General features: G+C 39.7%; 1 protein-coding gene across 1 annotated transcript; it reads left to right on the top strand.

Annotated features, from left to right (window-relative positions):
* The first annotated feature begins 2,933 nt into the window (after window positions 1-2,933).
* On the top strand, window positions 2,934-17,459 carry unc93b1 (unc-93 homolog B1, TLR signaling regulator). The gene is made up of 13 exons (XM_080464224.1): window positions 2,934-3,116; window positions 4,517-4,633; window positions 4,713-4,854; window positions 5,025-5,178; window positions 5,269-5,430; window positions 8,763-8,892; window positions 8,981-9,074; window positions 11,449-11,573; window positions 12,951-13,133; window positions 14,150-14,423; window positions 14,494-14,615; window positions 14,697-14,819; window positions 15,471-17,459. Exons 1-13 carry the CDS (start codon window positions 3,114-3,116, stop codon window positions 15,720-15,722), a joined length of 1,881 nt encoding a protein of 626 aa, XP_080320350.1. The 5' UTR covers window positions 2,934-3,113; the 3' UTR covers window positions 15,723-17,459.
* The last annotated feature ends 1,599 nt before the right edge of the window (window positions 17,460-19,058 follow it).

Here is a 19,058-nt window from a genome sequence, read left to right as displayed (position 1 = left end):
TGTCAGATTTCATGTTGAATCATGAATTTGAGTTTTGTCTTTGTTCAGAAATCCTCTTCTCATGTCCGGTTGTCTTAAAGAAAAGTTGTGGAATCGTGGCGCATTCAGGTAGGGAGAAAATAGTGGGCAATTCCATCTTCTGAGTTGGGTCCAATCATACTAGTAACAACTAACTTACCTGGTAAAATAAATAGATAAAAATAAAACATGGGAATGTTAAAGCTTCTCTACAGGAAACTTTGAAGTCGATATTTACAGAGTTCTACGTGTTAAGTAGCTCGACTTGAACGCTAAAGGTAAAACTAACTGCAGGTTTGTCTCAAAACATTTGAATACTGTGGAAGAAATTGATTTATCAAAACTTCCATGTACTTTATGTCGGTTACACAAAATGATTCAAGCGTCTTTTTTTTTTTTTTTTTTTTTGTCGAGTGTGAAAATAACTGACAAAATAATTAAGTTTGCATTGACAGTCTAATATTTTTTTAGATGTTCCTGTCCATGTTGTAGATATTTCCTAATAGTGGTGGGTTGGTGAAGTAAAATCTGAAGCAGAAATCTACAAGTGGGAAGTTGTGTGTCTTCCCACTTCATCGATGCATCATTAGTCCATAATTCTGAGACATTATGGTGAATTCAGACAGCTGGGAAGTTCCACTGTCCAGCTTCAGATGAAAATGGCTCGAGATAATCTCCAGGAAAAGGACAAACAGTTTTGTGATGTAAAACAAGCAGTTGGACAGATGATGCCTTCAGGGTCATCTAGAAAGTGGGAGAGGTCATATTCCTGAGCTGGGATCATGTGGAGATGAACAAAAGCTGCTAGTTTCCACAAATGTGCTGGGAACACTTGTGAATTTTAAGTTTTTCACGAATAGTTTCCTCCATATTTACGCATCAGTGCCCATAGAAGTAATCTGCTTGAGATTAACTACAAAGTGAGAAAATTCAATCTTGCAAGTGGGATGAACATGCAGGAATTCCCAGTTTGAGTAGGAAGGCTTTAATATGTGAAATTTGCAGTCACTCAACTGTGTGTTTGGTGCTTCCATTGTTTTTTGTATATATACATACATATATATGTGTATATATATATATATATTTTTTTTTTTACAGCGTATGCATTTTAAAGCTTTTTGACGAACACGCACAAACGCTTGTGATTTGAATCTCATCCAATTCTTTATACTATTGAATATTTCCCACTTTCCTAGTAGTAAAATTCCAGTTTTGTACTTTTCCCACTTGATGCTTGAATTTCCTCACTTTCCTTTTAGTCTTGAACGCACCAATAGGCAGTGAAACGCAGGTGCGGTCACGTGACTGGGAAATTAAAGAGGCGTGACTTAAGAACGATAAGTCATTTTCCCACTCAGTTGAACGCACCATTCTGAAAATTGGAATTAATAATTGTGTGTTCAAGTAAATCCGTATTATTATTTTTTGATTTCACTTGGCAGAAGTAAAGTATTTTCATGAAACCTTTAGACCTTGTTGCGCACACAGTTATGTCTCTTTAGTGTTTACATGTATTGGAGAAGTCTCACTTTTCCATTTTCCCAGTTACTCAAACGGCTGTAAATCGTCTTCAGAAAGAAGATTCTTGCTCCTCTTATCGACACATCGATCTCTGAAATGTCAGGACATGCACTGAGGTGGAGCCAAACTGTGTTTCTCAAGCAGCGTCTATGCATCGTTTCCTCTTCAGGGAGCCGCGTCGTCTCCGGTTACTCAGTAGAAACACTTTGAAATCTGCCTGAACTTTGCTTTTTGTTGTTGTTTGTGTGTGTGTGTGTGTGTGTGTGTGCAGCCTGTTGTGTCCGTGGACCAGGTTTGTTTTTCTTTTCTTTTTCATGTAAAAACCCAGAAGCTGAACAATAATGCTGTCAATTACTCTAATAAAACATTTATCTCGATTTGATGAGGACAAACACTTGTAAGTTGACTCAATGTGACTCAAATCCAGGTGAAGCAAAAATCATCTCGATTAATATGGAAATCTAATAAAACAGGAGCGTCGTGGACACATGAAGTCCAGGACGAGACTGGTTATGTCCTTGAGTTCACTCTGAGGTTATGTGTCAGGATACCTTTGCTTTTTAACTAACGAAATATAATTACTTTGGCTTTATTGAAACTAAAGAAAGCAGGTATAAAGTATAACGACAGTTGCAGATTATATATAATAAACTTAACCGGTTTTAATTTAAATTCATTTAAGTAGCACAGGATGTGGGATTGAGGTTCTATTAACATCTCGAAGGTCAGAAATATCCGTTAAATATACTGTGATTATATATATGACCATAAATATCGGAGTGATCAGATCTGACTGTTTACATGCACTTCTGTAAATAATCCAATCCAATATATGGATTTAGTTGTTCATGTTTTATTTCTTTCGTAGTGATGTGGGATTCAAGCTTCTGTTTTTTGAAGCGTTTGATCTCATGTTGTTGAACATGAGAACACAAATATTCCGTTTCTACAGTTTTTATTATATTTAATTGGAAATTCCTCTTCACTCCAAAAATGTCTGGTTTTTGTCGTTTGATTTCTGCTCGTGTTAAAAATACCCTTTTCCATCTTCTATGACATTAATCAGATGAACAGTTTACTTCGACGGGACAACAGACTATTTGGAGGAACTGTTTTAATCTGATTCATAATCAGATTACTGCAGTTTTCTGATCAAATATATTGTATGTTGTATAATTATTAATTATACACTGTGGAAACGGGCTGGATTATTGCCTTTGAAGGGTTAAATGGAGACGGCTGTGTGTGTGTGTGTGTGTGTGTGTGTGTGTGTGTGTGTGTGTGTGTGTGTGTGTGTGTGTGTGTGTGTGTGTGTGTGTGTGTGTGTGTGTGTGTGTGTGTGTGTGTGTGTGTGTGTGTGTGTTCCTTTAAGGCAAACACACAGAAGCAGCAGTGAGGAAGTGAACTGTACTTTCGTTTCCCTGGTGAAACTTTTTATTTTTGCCTGCTGCAGTGTGTGTGTGTGTGTGTGTGTGTGTGTGAAAGAGGAACTGATCCGTGTTTGAGTGTGTGTGAGTGTTTCTGCTCCTCAGAAGGAGCCGCTTTCCATCTTAGAGGAGCCACGCTGCTGTAACATGGTGAGTAAACACCAGGGAACAATGGTTTAAAGTGTGTTTGTGACTGAAATCCCTTTTTAAAGAGATTAGAATCTAGACCGGCTGTAATCTGAACTACTCATCAATGATAGAGTAATCCAACTGTTCAGCATCGGCTGTAATTACACAGGTTATTCATTCTTAGTGGAAATGAGTGCCCTTGGTGAGAGAAATGTAAATGTGAGGAATATAAACTGTCTTTATAACAGTTTGCTGTACTTTATGTAATCTGTGAGAATTAGAGAACGGAGGCTAATTTTAGAGAACCGAGTCCAGATCCTCTTTTTTTTAACACATGACTGCTTCAGCTGAAGAGTTAAAAAATAGATAGGGAATAAACTTAATTTATGTAGAGTTCGTTATACACAGTGCTGCTTTCAGAGTGTTTACATAAAATTAGAAACAGTAAATTCAAAAACTAATCAAATGTGCTTTTAAATGCATTATAAGATGACATTAAAGGGAAGTCGAATCATACAGAAATGATATCAGAAGCGATACGAGCTGATAAAACAATTGTTTTCATCTAAAAATATCAGGACCAATCAGGATAGAGACCAAACGATGACAATAGGAATAAATCCTAAATCAACTGACAAATTGAGATTAACAGCATCAAAACCAAAAGTCAATCAGAAAAAGCGGTTCTGGAAAATAAAATATAATTAACAACCAGAAATCAACCCAGAAAAACAGTGAAATATTGAAACAAAAGTTAAAATAACTAGAAGAATTTGCTCTGACAATTAAAAGTGGCCCCAACACTAGTCCCTGGTGCACCCCTGAAGGGTTCTCGACCCCTCTCATGTTATGAACCGCTGCCAGTGACTGAAGTGAGGAAACCAACAACTGCTGGAGCTTTGAGGGATTCAGTTCTTTCGGTTCTGGTCTGATCATGTGACTTCTTAGCGTGTCCATCATTTATAGTGTTAAACTCATTTCAGCCCAGCCACATAAAGCTGAACAACCAATAAACAGTCAGACAACTTTTGTTTACTTCATGGTGCACTATGAAAGAGTCTGCATTTTAAAAGTTGTGAACATGTTGAGATCCCACATTTAACTACTGTAAAATACATTCAGTTTGAGATTGTATTTGCAAAAAGTAAATTAAAATGAATCACTTTTTATGATTAACAGGAATGTAAGTCCATCAGTAACAACGTTCAATCTTATGAAAAAAACGTCTAAATTACTTTGAATTTCTTTGCACAAACCATTTGCATCTAAGAGGTTTACTGGTAAAAAAAATTAATAAATACAGTGAAATGTATAAAATCACGTCCAACTTGTTTTTTCTCTTTGAATCTTGTTGCATAGAAAATCTTAGGAAAAGTAATAAAATGGTTTAATCTGGTGTAATTCTCCCTTTTGGCCACTAGATGGAGGCAACTGATAGAGAAGACCTGCTGGTCGATGCTGATCAGGTGGTGGTGCCACCTAACGGTGGCATGAATGAACTGCTGGATGTGACTCACGAGGACAACCTGCAGGGCCAGGTGAGGAGCTGACCCCCCCCCCCTCTCCGACTCCAACAGACCTGTCAGAGTCCAACTCACCGTTTCCTCCTCACTCCAGATGGGAGAGTTTCTGGATCCGCAGGCCGAGTACAACGAGGAAGAGGAGGAGAGGAAGTACTACCGGAGGAAGAGGCTGGGAGTCATCAAAAACGTCCTGGCGGCCAGCGTGGCAGCCATGATCGTGTACAGTGTGTACATGGGTGAGATGCACGGAAACACATCGACTGGTGTCGCTTTGGATTAGTTGGTATTCATGTGTGTGTGTGTGTGTGTGTGTGTGTGTGTGTGTGTGTGTGTGTGTGTGTGTGTGTGTGTGTGTGTGTGTGTGTGTGTGTGTGTGTGTGTGTGTGTGTGTGTGTGTGTGTGTCAGGTCTGCTGCAGATGCAGCTCATCCTCCACTACGACATGACCTACCGAGAGGTGAAGTACAGCAACCTCGGCCTGGAGGACATCGACCGGAAGATGCTGATGGGCATCAATGTCACCCCCATCGTGGGCCTCCTGTACACACCTGTACTCATCAGGTAGAAACACACAACACGACACAAACACACCGCCCAATCCTCACGCTCTCTCCCCGTACCGATCCGATACCAACCCTGCGTCACGTTCAGGTTTCTCGGGACCAAGTGGATGATGTTCTTGGCTTCGGGAATCTACGCGCTCTTCGTCTCCACCAACTACTGGGAGCGTTACTACACACTGGTCCCGTCGGCCGTCGCCATCGGAGCCACGATCGTCCCGTTCTGGGCGTCGCTGGGGAATTATATCACAAGGTGAGAGGCGGGATGTGAGGAGGAGTGTTTTCTCCATTCATAACGAGCAAAACAAAAAACGAACGAACATGAAAATCTCTGCATTTTACCAACAAACTGTAACTTTACGGCTGCACGGTGGTGTGGTGGTTTGACCTCTCTACACACTGAGAAAGACGTGGGTTTGAGTCCAGGCAGGAGTTTTAGTAGCGCTACTTGGAAGTATTTATATTATATCTTTTATTACATTTTACACAATGTACATACATTTTGGAACTTGGGTTTTATATATATATATATATGTGTGTGTGTGTGTGTGTTTTATTCCTTCTAATCTTAACTGTTCAGGAAAATCCCCCGAAATATATCATTTCATGACAAACTATACTTTAAAATTTTTTTTTTTTTTTTATAATTTCTATGTCATTTAAGAAATATTTATGAAATTCTATATAACCATTTAAACTTTTTAAAAATATAATATTATATCAAATCAAATTCTTAAAATGTATAGTTAATGTTGTGAACAGTTATCTTTCCAATGATATTCACATTATTGAGATGCTGCTGTAATAATTCAGCTCAGTAATAATAAAAAATAATAGCAATAACAATGAATTATTTTATTCAATAATTTAAGCAGGTAACTGGACTACAAATAAGTAAATAAGATTTTTTTTTATCATATTTCCCACAAATATATTTCAAAAACCGACCGAAAACAAAGCCCTTTGAAAAACTCTTTCCTGAAAAGTGATTCAAGCGTTTTAAAAATGTAGTAACCAAGTAACAAAACCAGTAACAAGTTTTGAATTTCTAATAGTCATTCATGCACGTGGTTTTAGCACAAAGTGAAACAGACACCAGAATTAATTCCGTCTATTTACTTGTACTAATCAACTATAAACAATCAATCCGTGTTTAATTCCACCTAATTCCTGTGATCGTTTGACGTTTCTTATAGGAAAGATACACACTTACTCGATTACAATGATTATTGATGTTAGTGTGAATCCAGCAGGTTCTAAAAGTTATTATGTGTTTATAATCATCAGTGTGCATGTCCAGCATCGGTCAGTGTGTCAATAAGACGTTATTCATTATCAGGTAAACCGCTCCAACTGGTGAAGCTTCAAAAATCCTCGTCCTCACATGTCCCCAAGTTACACATAATATGTGAGCCGATAACAACAAACCTTAAAAAAAAGAGTAGGGATTGTTGGACACTTGATGTGCAAATGTTTATTCTTGTCTGATCACAAAAAGCCGCAACAATTCCACTTATTTCTCTCCGATCGATGCGGCGCTTTTAGTCATTTAGCCGCTTGTTGAAATGTTGCTTCGGTTGTCAAGCCGAGCTCTTTCTCATCATCACTGTGACGATTATAATGTTGTTGTGAACGCTGCTGAGATTTAAAAAGACGTGCGGCTGAAGCTTTTCCTTTCATCTCGCAAAAGTCCAAGAAATCAGAAAGAGGAAGTGACAAAACGTGAAACGGCTTCTTACACTCTTTACACCTCGGAGGAGATTCGAAGTTTAGTTACAGACGAGGTGTCGGTTATCTGTAGTGTGTGCACGGATGGACGTCTGACTAAGTTGTATGTTCATGCGCGTGTCTGCAGGTTCATGCATGTTCGTCAAGCGGAATGAGGAGGAGAAAAAAAACAAAAAGATTCTTCTGTAAGCACAATATTTCTGGCTGTGAAATTTGTCAAAGTAACACTCACACTTTCCCTACATATGCTTATGCTAAAGTTGGGAAATTAAAAAAAACAAAAAAAAAAAAAACACAAAACAAACAAAAAAAAAAAAACCTTCACACTCGAGTGGATCTGTGTTTCACACGGGCAGTTTTAACTCCGGACTGAGAGATGGAAACATGCTGAAGTTATACTATTCCAAAACCTGCCCTTCAGCCGCGCTGCGAGCCGGGACGGAGCAAACTCGCCCAGAGCGAATTGACATGAATTATTCCTCGACAACAATCGGTTCAGTCTCTCGCGTGCTCGAGCTGAATTCTACCAATAAAAGGTCCGTTTCATGTTGAGAGGTGAAGGTTGGAGCGGCGGCGCGGAGCGCTCGGGAGGACAAAACGCACCGGCGGAGGAGGGCCGCAAGGTCAAAAAACCTCATTTACTGGAGGCATTTCAGTGAAAATAACAAACCAGCGACTGAATAGAAATGGAGGGTTGAATATCCGGAAGTTCACGTCCATGACCGCCGTGCAAAGTTCTCAACCTCCGTTGAAAGTCGCAAGTCTGTGAATCTCAAGTGTCTTTTCCAGAGAACAGTGACCAACTGAACCACAGCCGCTGCTTTAAAAAGTAAAAATAAAATAAATAAAATCGTATCAGGTGTTTGTTTATCAGGCACATTTGATAAGATTCTGTGACGGTATTTCGCCTGAGTTGATTTAAAAACCTGAATCAAACCAGCGGATTTAGTTTAAAAGTGAAGTCAGACAAACGTATTGGAAGGATCGGTTTGTTTAATGAACACAAGTGAAACGGGGGGGAAGGGTTTGTTTGAACGGAAAAAACTAAATCTATGAACTGTAAATATTATTGACTAAATATATCATGCAGCCACATTGTGATCAAGTCAAACTGGTTCTATATTTATTTGTATATATATATTGGACTTGTAAGGAATCCTAATAATGGCTGCTAACAACCACAGTCTTCTGTATATTAAGCGTCTTGGTTGTATTTTCTTACTGGTATATGTTTATATATCACATGAAAGCGCCGCGTTTTTACACTTTACTGTGATAAACTCAAGAAAAAACAAGTCTGATGAATTTTTCTTGTGTTGGAAACTTCTAAAATGAGTGTATGGAAGCAATCCTGAGACAAACACTTCCGGAAGTTTGAATATTTTTTTCCGCTGATTTTCCTTTTTGTTGTTTGAGGCGAGCTTGGATTACTGAATTTTCTTCTCTTCTTGATCAATAATCTGTCATCATCGCCTCTAATTACTGCTTTTCTGTAGTTTTTCTGCCATTCATTGTCTGAAATACACTGAAGGATGGAGGAAGGGATTCTGATCTTGTAATATCGCCTGTTGGGAAAGAACTGATGGTGGGGATGGTTTAGCACTTTTTCTTTTTTTTGTCATAAATGTGTTTCTGCCAGAATAAAGATTATTGTTTATAGAGCATCTTCCTCCCACTGTCTTAGTCCATTCTCAAGAGTTACATTTGATTTGCATGACCAGTAAATAACACTAATATTTACCTATTAAATTTCCAACCATATCAATAACTCATCTCCCTGAAGGAAATTGCCAAACGCACTAATATCAGGATCTGCTATTTCCCTCGTACCAAAACGATGCGTTTTGCGTGTTTCAGGATGGCGCAGCAGTACTACGAGTACGTCAACTACAAGCAGGAGCACGTGCAGGAGCAGACGAGGCTCCCGAAGGGGGCGTGCCACAGCTACATCATCATCTTCCAGTCCGTCTTCTACATCATCTTCAACGTGAGCGCTTTCAGTCGGTGTGCTCAAATCAGGAGACTATTAGATGCACCACCAGGTGAGCATGAGGCTGTCCTGTTCTTGCTTCCAGCTGAGCTTCGTATTCGCCGAGTTCCCCATGGTCTTCATCCTCAACCGGGACCTGCAGGAGAAGGACGACATTCTCGACAACGTGCACAAATGTGGTAAATATAAAGAATGAAGAATACCTGAGCGCGAACCAGCGGCTTGTTTAGTGTGGGACTCACCCGCACAGCTCTTATTAACCACTAAGGGTTAATGACAGTTGTACTCCTGCAGAATGTGTCGTGTTCCAGTATCATTACAGTGAGACTAGACATCAGTTATATCAGAGCTTTACACTCAACATGTCATTCACGGTCACTAATAGAGCAGGCTGCATATAACCTGCATGTCCTGTATAGCCTGCATTAGTGGCACGCACGCACGCACGCACGCACGCACGCACGCACGCACGCACACACACAGGTTGGATAGTAAAATATTAGTATTAAATATTAGTATTAGTATTAGTTTCTGTTTTGAATAAAGTCCAGTCGTGTTATTTCATAAAATAATTTAGTTTATTCAAGTTTTACAGAACTGTTTGAAAAGCACACTGGCATCTGTTTCAGAAACCTGAAAAACCTACAATTTAATTAAATTTAATTACATTAAATTTAATTTAATTAAATGTAATTAAATGTAATTAAATTAATTTTAATTACATTTAATTACATTTAATTACATTTAAAAAAAATTAAATTAAATTTAATAAAGGAAGTTTTTTGCGCTTCATTACTTTAATAAAGGGTTTATAATCTGTGATATCTTCAGTTTGAGAGTTAGCTATGTTGTCCGGCTCCAGACTGGTTTTATTTTGTGGTCGAGGGTCCAAACAGTGTCAGAATTCTCTCCTAATTTAGTATTTACCTCCTTCCTGTGTCGAGCAGGTTTTTACCCAGCTTTTCCCGGCTCTTTGTTCGATCTTCACTTCCTTTTGATTATCTCTGCTGCCACCAGTCTCTTTGTTGGTTAAGAAAAGCTGGTAAACAAACGTCACTCTTACCTGTCAAATTACAAAAGGCAGAGAAGAAAAAAAAAAAAATAACATGGCTAACAACTAGCTGCTGGAACATTTGGAGGCTGAAGCTTCTCTGAAAGATTTAATGATGGGAATGAGTGAATACTGGTCCTGAGTGAATCATTTGGTGAATAAGACTCCACATGAAGGCTGAAGATTAGTACTGAAACCTTAAAGAGTGAAACTTTGTTAGTTCAGGGTTTTTTCTTGCTCTGCGGCATCCAGCCAGCTGCTAAACACCAAAACCTTCACGTCATTCAGTCTAACAATGTGTGTTTAGGGGTCAGTCGGGGACTCAATGTGCTTGGATGCGGTTAGAGAAGTGAGATTGTGACCCTGAGGAAGTTAAATATGAGTAGGAGGGGTTGAATGCAGAAAATCTTTGCCCCCCCCCCCCCCCAAAAAAAAAAAAAAAAGATCAATAAATTAATCTGAGGCCTGTTTCAAGTGAAAATGCATCATTTTTAGGTTTTTCAATTCAGGAAAGTTTTACATGGCAACATGTTGAAAACTACAGAAAAGAGCCGTAAGAATAATCAGTTGGGAGAAAAAAACCTGAGATTCAACAAACCAATTATTTAACCACTTACAATTGTTAAAATTTCATGACATAGTATTGTACTGATTATGTATAACACTTCATAAAGAATTTTTACACATCAATGTTCAATATAAATTTTCAATAAGTGAAAGAATCTATAACTTAGTTTAGTTATATTTTATTTATTTATATTTCATTTATTTATATTTCATTCATTCATTCATTCATTCATTCATTCATTCATTTATTCATTTATTTATTTATTTATTTATTTATTGTATTCTACGTTTTGCCTGTTTCTACGGACACGGCAGAAACGCTGAGAGCGACGTAGTGCAGCATGTTGGGCCACGACTTTGCATTGTCAGTTGTTTATGTGACGGAACCACACACACACATGCGCGCAGAGAACAATACGCTGTAAACATTAACAATGGGAGAACGCGGACGTTCGTATGGACAGACGACCAGGTTGTTATTACGTGACTCGTGCGCAGTGGCAACACTTCCGCCGTTGACATTGTAGTGAGCCGCGAGGGTCATTTTGTCCCGTTTACACGTCAGCAGAGTGTCGAGTGTCTTCAAACAGCCGCGTTTCCGGTGACTCTGAGCAGCTTTGTTGTGCAAACGGACCCCAAAATGTAACGAAAGCTTTGCTTTTTCACTCGAAACACTTTCTGTGTAAATGGGCCTAAGTAACCCGATCGTGTGAAATGCCCCCCCCCCCCCCCCCCTTATTATAGTTAACATGTAAAAGGTGTCGCTTCCTTTTTAAAGTCTGTAGAAATATGACGAAACAGAACTGTGGAGAGTTTCAGCTTTCACGTTCAGATGTACGTTTCAGCAGTTGGTTGTTGTTTATCGGTCTGAGCTTTAAAACTGCCGCCGGACTGAAGCAAGTTGGAATTACAATGTTTTTTCCTCCTTGAACCAGGTGCTGAGATCCACGGCTTGATCCCCGGCTTCAACACCACCGTGCTCACCAAACTGCCCCAGTCCATGCAGCTCATTTACGTGGAGAGCGTCCTCATGGCCTTCGCCTTCCTCGCCATGATCATTGTAAGATTTCTCTGTTGGACAAGCGATCCAATTCAGATTTATTGCTCATAAGTGACTCATATCCGACCTGTTTCGTGGCCGTGTGAAAGCGCCAATTCCGTTTTTTGTTCACACCAGACCCAAGCCCTTGTTCCTATTTGGCACCAATTCGGAGATTTCTCTACATGCGACTTCTTCCTCATTGACGCGTGACTGACGTTACGGATAAGCGGCGAGGAAGCGGCTCCGCCAACATTTTAATAGCTGTGCTCTTTTATCCTCATTCTCCTTCTTCTTTCCCTCGTCATGTTGTCTAGAATTTTTCGGCTCCTATTTAACAACCACTTGAAAATGGATTCACACACGTTGACCAGCGTTGCCAGATATGGCGGTAACCCCCAATTGCGGAGACAAATTCCCTTATCTTTTAACTTTGTTTATTTCCTGCAATTTTATCACATTATTTTATCACATCTGGCAACCCTGGTGCTGACTGGCGTACCATGTGTAAATAACGTGCTCGGCGTGACTTCACGCCATCTTCTGCACATCCACCAACAGTTGGTAAAATGCTTTCACACGCCCCTCAGACTTTAATTAAACAAGAAATTGACGCTTTAAGATGGGAAGTTACTGTGAAGACTCACTGTGATGACAGAAAAATAACTGAAAATTAGAAACATTCTTTTGCTTTTTTGGTGACCTGGTTAATCCTTTAATCCAGGAACGATATCTGGATTAAAAACCAGCCAAATTTCTGGTAGAAGTTTCAATGGGTTGTTGACGCGATGTCGATCAAGAGCAGCCTTTATGTTCTAGATAAATGTTTATCATTGTAAATAATGTAAATGTCTCTATTTACTTACATATGTTTATCTTAAGCATTAAAAAAAAATGTGAGAATGGTCAGAATGTAATCTCGCAGGTACTGTCGTTCCAGCGAGCCTCTTGCAATCCCAGTTTGTATCACAAGGTGGCGTACTGAGTCACTTTTGTGTCTTGTCTTATCTGAAACATGAAAAAGCAGCAGCTTCAAATTAGTGACTTTATTTCTATATCATATTTCAAGATAACTCAAAAAATGAATGCAATGAGAATAAAAACATAGAAAATGAGGCGTCATTTGTATTCTCGTACATGTAAATAAGCAAGTTAACTATGACGTTAAGATATTTGTATCATTTTTTGCCGAGAAAATAAATAAGATATAGAGATTAGAACCACAAGCAGGTGTGTTCTGCTCCAACTGTATTTTCAAATCATGTCTTGGTGTGGATTATCTAAAAAAAAAATGTTGAACAAGTGATGTTGGTGTTTTGTGAGATTCTTCACCAATGCAAGTAGCAGTAGCAGAAACAGGATTGACTCCTAATCATTCCTAATAATCCTAATCTTCAGTTCCTCGCGCTGTGTGGGCCGGCGTACCGCCCGACAGAAGAGATCGACCTGCGCAGTATCGGCTGGGGAAACATCTTCCAGCTGCCCTTCAAACACCTGAGAGACTACCGGCTGAGGCTGCTCTGCCCCTTCTTCATCTACAGCGGCTTCGAGGCCATGTTCGCCATCACCGGATTCTCCCTGGTAAACAGCTAAATGACCATAACAATGAGCCTCACGCTCTCAGCGTCCGGCGATTTCTGGCACCTGACTTGGTGTAAACGAATATTTTTCATGCAATTTGGTCACTTTTTCTCCTTTAATTATCATTTAAATGATCAAAATCATTTAGATGGTAATTTAATGACAAAGTCAACAAAAGCTGATTGTGTGCAAAAACAAAAGCTACATGTTGGGTAGTTGTCAACATATTAAAATAACAATTTTATGTTGTTTTATATAAGCATTTGCACTAGAAAAGTAATAGAATAGAATACAAAATACTAACTATTCTAATACTAGTAGTACAAGTTTCATGTCCTTTTACAGTATATTATGGTCTAATATTTGATCTCCAATTGCATTAAATTTGTGAGGATAAGATTCAAAAACACAGTTTTTCTTCACAGTCTATACACAAATAGTTTTTTGTATGTTTATATGAAAAATGAGGAGGAATACATGAACATACAGATACAAATATGCATTGTTTGGTATTTTATCCAGTTCTTATTGACATATTTCCAAGGCCTGTATTGATCTCCATATTTATTTATTTATTTATTTATTTATTTATTTATTTATTTATTTATTTATTTATTTATTTATTCATTTATTTATTCATTAAATCCTTCATCTATTTATTAATTTAGTCTATTATTATTATTATTATTATTATTATTATTATTATTATTATTATAAATACTGATGATGACGATGATGATAATAATATTAACTGAATTTCCTGCCATCATTACAAAAAACACCAAAATGCAAACACAGAAAAAGATACAAAAGACAAAAAAACAAACGGAACAATGACGATAAATAGTAAAAACCAATCGCATTGTCATCATCAGTAATAATAAGTCTTTTCTTTTACTTTCTTTTACTTTGTGTGTCTGTGTATGTAGAGTTCTCCAGGGGAAAACAAGCACAGTTGAAGACGTTTGTGAAACAGTGTGAAATAAAACGCTGATCTGTGTTTCCTGTGTCCTCAGTCGTATGGCGTCTGCGTCCTGGGCCTGAAGAAACTCTGGCTCCTGGTCTCCGTCTACGGCCTCTTCTCCTCCATCTTCTCCTCCTTGCCTCTCCTCCTCCTGCGTCTTCCTCGCTGGGTGTGTCTGGCAGGGGGCGCCGTGGTGCACTTCGTGCTGCTGATCGTCCTCTTTGCGTTCTCCCCGAAGCCGAAGGAGGACTGGTACCTTTACCCGCTGCTGGTCATCGCCGCGCTGTGGGGTCTGGGCTCGGCTCTCAACAGGACCGGCGTCAACAGTGAGTCTTCAGGTGTCCCCCCCCCGGTCGGACGCGTGACGCTTCTATCTGAACATCTTCTCTGTTCCAGTCCTGCTCGGCATGCTGTACGCCGAGGAAAAGGAGCGCCTGGACTTTGTCTACTCCATCTACCACTGGTGGCAGGCCATCGCCATCTTCATCGTCTACCTCTGTTCTAACTTACCCATGAGGGTACGTGGCCGCCTGTGGGGGAAACGTCTCCAGTCTACAAAGTCTTTGTCGCCTTAATTTGCTCACTTTTTGCCTCCAAAGGCCAAACTCTCCATCCTGCTGGCCACGCTGCTGCTGGCCTGCTACTGCTACTGGGTGATGGAGCGTCGCCTGGCTTTAAAAGTGCAGTACCGACTTCCCCGAATCCCCCGACCGCGGCACAAGGTAACACAGTCTGTATTTAGCATTTAGAGTATTAAATGAGACCGGGACAGTTGGGTGAGGTTGCGAATAGTAATAACTGACACCAGAAGAGGGGGTTCAGGTTAATAGTTACTACCAATAACAGGTAATAGATCACACTGATTTAAATCTCACGGTGCTTTTTAATTGTCTCCCTCAATTTGTCCTGTTTTCATAATCTGCACAAGGCTGGATTATTGTAGCGGTGCTGTAAACCATGAGCTGAACTGCGAGCACCGTGTGAGTTTAAAGACGGATTCACAAGTTTAGTTCAGCTCCTGGGGGAAGATGCTCTACAATGTGGATGTCCCGTGACTTTTTTGTCTTTATTCCACTGTCGGCTCGTCTCTAGTCCAGCGACCTTTGACCCTGAACTGGATCCAGCAGTATAGCAGACAGACGGATTAGGAAATTATATTTAAGTTTTTCTCAAAGTAAAAGTGGAAAACAACTTTGTTATTCAATCTCTTATATAACGAAGAGAAAGAAATCTGTTGTGTGGTGAGATTGACTCCTACAAACAACAAATTAGTCAGTAAGGCCTCTTTAAAATCGCAGCTTTGTTGTAAAACTACAAACTTCGTCAGTGTTTCAGTTACTGTTTTTTCTTCTTTTTTTTTTCCGGGCTCGCAGGTCAAAGGTTACCGCTACCTGGAAGAGGACAACTCGGATGAATCAGACTCAGAAAAGAGTGAAGACGACGAGGTTGATGAAGAGGACGGGGGGCTTGTTCAGGAGGAGCAGGGGGTGCAGGAGGAGGAAGAGGAGGAGGTCTGGGGAGCTGAGTCACCCGGGGCCAGGAGGAGGGGGGCCGTGGGTCACCCCCGCAGACCGCAGGGGGCCGACCAGATGGAGCGAGAGAAGGAGGAGAAGGAGGGAGGGTGAGGCGAAGATAAAAGGAGAGAGCAGTGCAGGGAGCTGTGACCAGGAGTCCATTCATAGCTTTTTATTTATTCTAGATGCGATCCACGCGTACAACGAAAACAAACATGGACTTTAATTCACTGAGGTAACGTCGTCTTCTGCTTCTGCTCTGGACCAGACTCCGATTACGACACAATACTTTTCTTTCACTGCACAGATTGTGGCTCCTCTTTACCAAATGTGCTGATAATTCCAAAGGGCAGTTTGGTTTCTTTAGTGTTTCGTCAAACACAAAATCTGCCATTTAAAAAAAACAAAACAAAACACTGACTAAAGAGAAGCATTGATTTGACTCTGACATTTGCAGAGATTCATGACCCCGCTGGGTGGGAATGATATTTTTATTTTGAAACTTCAGTGGCCCTGAATATACATGATAAAAGGAAATCTTAGAGAAGTTCCTCTTGCTTGGGGCGTCTGCGGGGCTGCGTTCGTTTGAGTCGCTTCGGGCAGAAAATCAATGTGAGCATGAATGAACGTCTATTTTTAGAATGCAGCAGGTTCAAATGTGTGTTTTAAAACCTACATGATTCACAAACAGTGGTACTGTTACCATAGGGTGCAACCTGAGGTGTGGGTGGGTGTGTGTGTGTGTGTGTGTGTGTGTGTGTGTGTGTGTGTGTGTGTGTGTGTGTGTGTGTGTGTGTGTGTGTGTGTGTGTGTGTGTGTGTGTGTGTGTGTGTGTGTGTGTGTGTGTGTGTGTGTGTGTGTGTGTGTGTGTGTGTGTGTGTGTGTGTGTGTGTGTGTGTGTGTGTGTGTGTGTGCGTGCGTGCGTGCGTGCGTGCGTGTGTGTTTCATTGTGATTACAATTCACAATTGCAACAGACTTTGTTACTTAAAGCAGTGAGATTAAAAAAAATTGCTAAATATTTTTAATTAGAATAAAACAAAATCCTACTTAACTTATTACATATCATTTTTTAAAATCAATTCATCTAGACATGTCAAGAAAATATAGGAAATACAGATGGATACAAAAAAAGAAAAGAATTTGTTGCATGGAGGGAGTTAGGCTCCGTTGACACGCAGTTTCAGAAAAAAAAAACATAGATAAAGATGCTTTTCTTTCAGTTTTAGTGCAAAGAAGCATGAGTAAATTCCGAAAGTCCTTTTAAATGTACTGATTTTACCCAATTTATATGTTTTTGTACTGCGGGAGGAAATATAGACAGGGAGAACATGCACACTTTTCTTACTGTGGGGCAACAGTGCTGACCACTGCACCTCTATTCTTAACACCATCCACTCGTCTTCCACACCGGAGGCTTGAGTTGATCCCGGCTCACCATACATGAAGGCAGCTAGATCTTTCCACGCGATAATTATGCATGATACACTATTACATACATTTCCTGCGGCTTGAAAAAAAGATCGCTCATTATTCCACCCTGACAGATGTGGATGTGCTCTGGGCCGTGGGAGCATTCTGATGTGTTGTTGCAGGAAAACCTCTCGGGTGTGTTCACGATATCTGGCTGACATGGATACATGCTCTACTTCCCCACAAAGCCTGCTTACTTACGGCTTTATTCACGGAGCTGATTTACAGCTCAACATGCAGCAAAAGGATGCAAAACAAAACTAGAAACGAGCAGGTAATAAGCTAAATTTGTCTGGATTAACCGGAGAGTGTCATGGCTGTCTTCTAAAAGATCACAGGATTTGCAATGAAACAATAAATTGATGCTTTTGATATTCCACCTGCGTTGATCTTGTTTTTCCTGTTTTCTAAATCATTTTGCACTTTCAAAGAGTGGCTTGTGTTTCGCATGAAGTCGCCAATATCAGACCTAATTCAAAATTTTAATGCAGATTGAGAGCATCATTGTGAAGAAAATAATTCAAGGATCCAAACAATCAGAGGACAGACTTAGTTTTGGTGATATTATTCAGGGTTTGACATGCAGAAAAGCAGTTCATACGGCGAACAAGTAAAACTGGGGTAGAAACGAGGGTCAGAAAGGAAACTAGATCAATACTCACGTCACAAATGAAGCTGGAATGAGCTTAAGCAAGGTTGAGGACACAAAACACAAAGAGACAAATTCAGGATGACCGATATATCAGCATACACATGGGGAGTGTGGAGACAATGAGACACAGCTGGTAAGAGTGAGGACAGAAGCTCCGTTTTCACAATTTATTTTTAAGTGAACTTTTGTTGCATTTTGAGTGTCAGTGTACACGACAATGGAGCCCAGAGCCACCGAAAACACAACTTTCTGAAAACGCTCCGAAACTTGAGCCGACACTTGCATTAGTTTTACGTGCAAAACACATATCATTAAATATGTTGTCAAAAGGGGAAGAACTCAATCGTGTTTGTGTTGTGAGACGTTAGAGGCACTTGCCCTGTAAAGGGTTAAATAGAGAGATACGTGAACATTTAAACCACAGACCAAATAAAAATAGTGTAAATGTATTAAACTTTACTTGTACAAGCCAAATCACTGATAAGGACATTTTGATTATGGCATTTATTTCCATATCTAAACACATTTTCAAGCTCTAAATTCAGAAATTTTCAGCATAGCTTGTAATATTTTGTGACACATTTTTTTTTCACTCTCCTCAATGAGTCACAAAAGCAAGAAAGTCTTGACATCTTCCATTTTTGTATATTTCAGAAGGTGTTAAAAGCCAAACAGCACACGTAGGTCCGTTAATTCAGTTGGTATGTCTTTCAGTTTGCTTTAACTGACAACTTGCATCAGTTTTTTGGTGACTTCAGGCTTTTATATAGTTGCAGAACGGAGATGCTTCACATATTTTCAGTGTGTTTTATGCTGCATGCTGACGCTCATTCATTATACCACACAGCATGAATCTATTAAAACCACCTTGAGAGCAAACGACAGCGATCCAGATCGTCATGGTGAAATTCTTCAAGCGGGATACTGTTGGTGTACTTTAACATGAGCTGCTGTGTTGATGTACTCACAGAAATAGATTCTCGGTTAATCTTCCTTATGAAGAAATGAACTGCTGTCAGATTAATTTTTTTTATTCCCTTTCAAGTGGGCGATGTTGTCAAAGTCACTAACTTTACATTGAGTTTGTGGTGACAAGCCGGCCTTCATTCCCATGGAAACTTAACCGGTGTGAGAATCAGGGTTTCATTGCAGTTATTGTTACTCTGTGTAAAGTGTCCTTCCTTCTTCTCTTTGCTTATGTGAGAGCAGAGACTCACATAAATTTACTCAAGCAACTGAGTAATTAAGTTTTTCAGGTATTTATTTTTACTTTTACACTTTACATTTGAACGCAAATGTGTGCGCTTTCTAACTTGCGTTTGAT

The sequence above is a fragment of the Lipophrys pholis genome (assembly GCF_963383615.2).
Source record: "Lipophrys pholis genome assembly, chromosome: 5".
NCBI lineage: Eukaryota > Metazoa > Chordata > Actinopteri > Blenniiformes > Blenniidae > Lipophrys > Lipophrys pholis.
The sequence above is the reverse complement of the archived record's forward strand: the minus strand, read 5'-3'. Positions and strand labels throughout refer to the sequence as shown.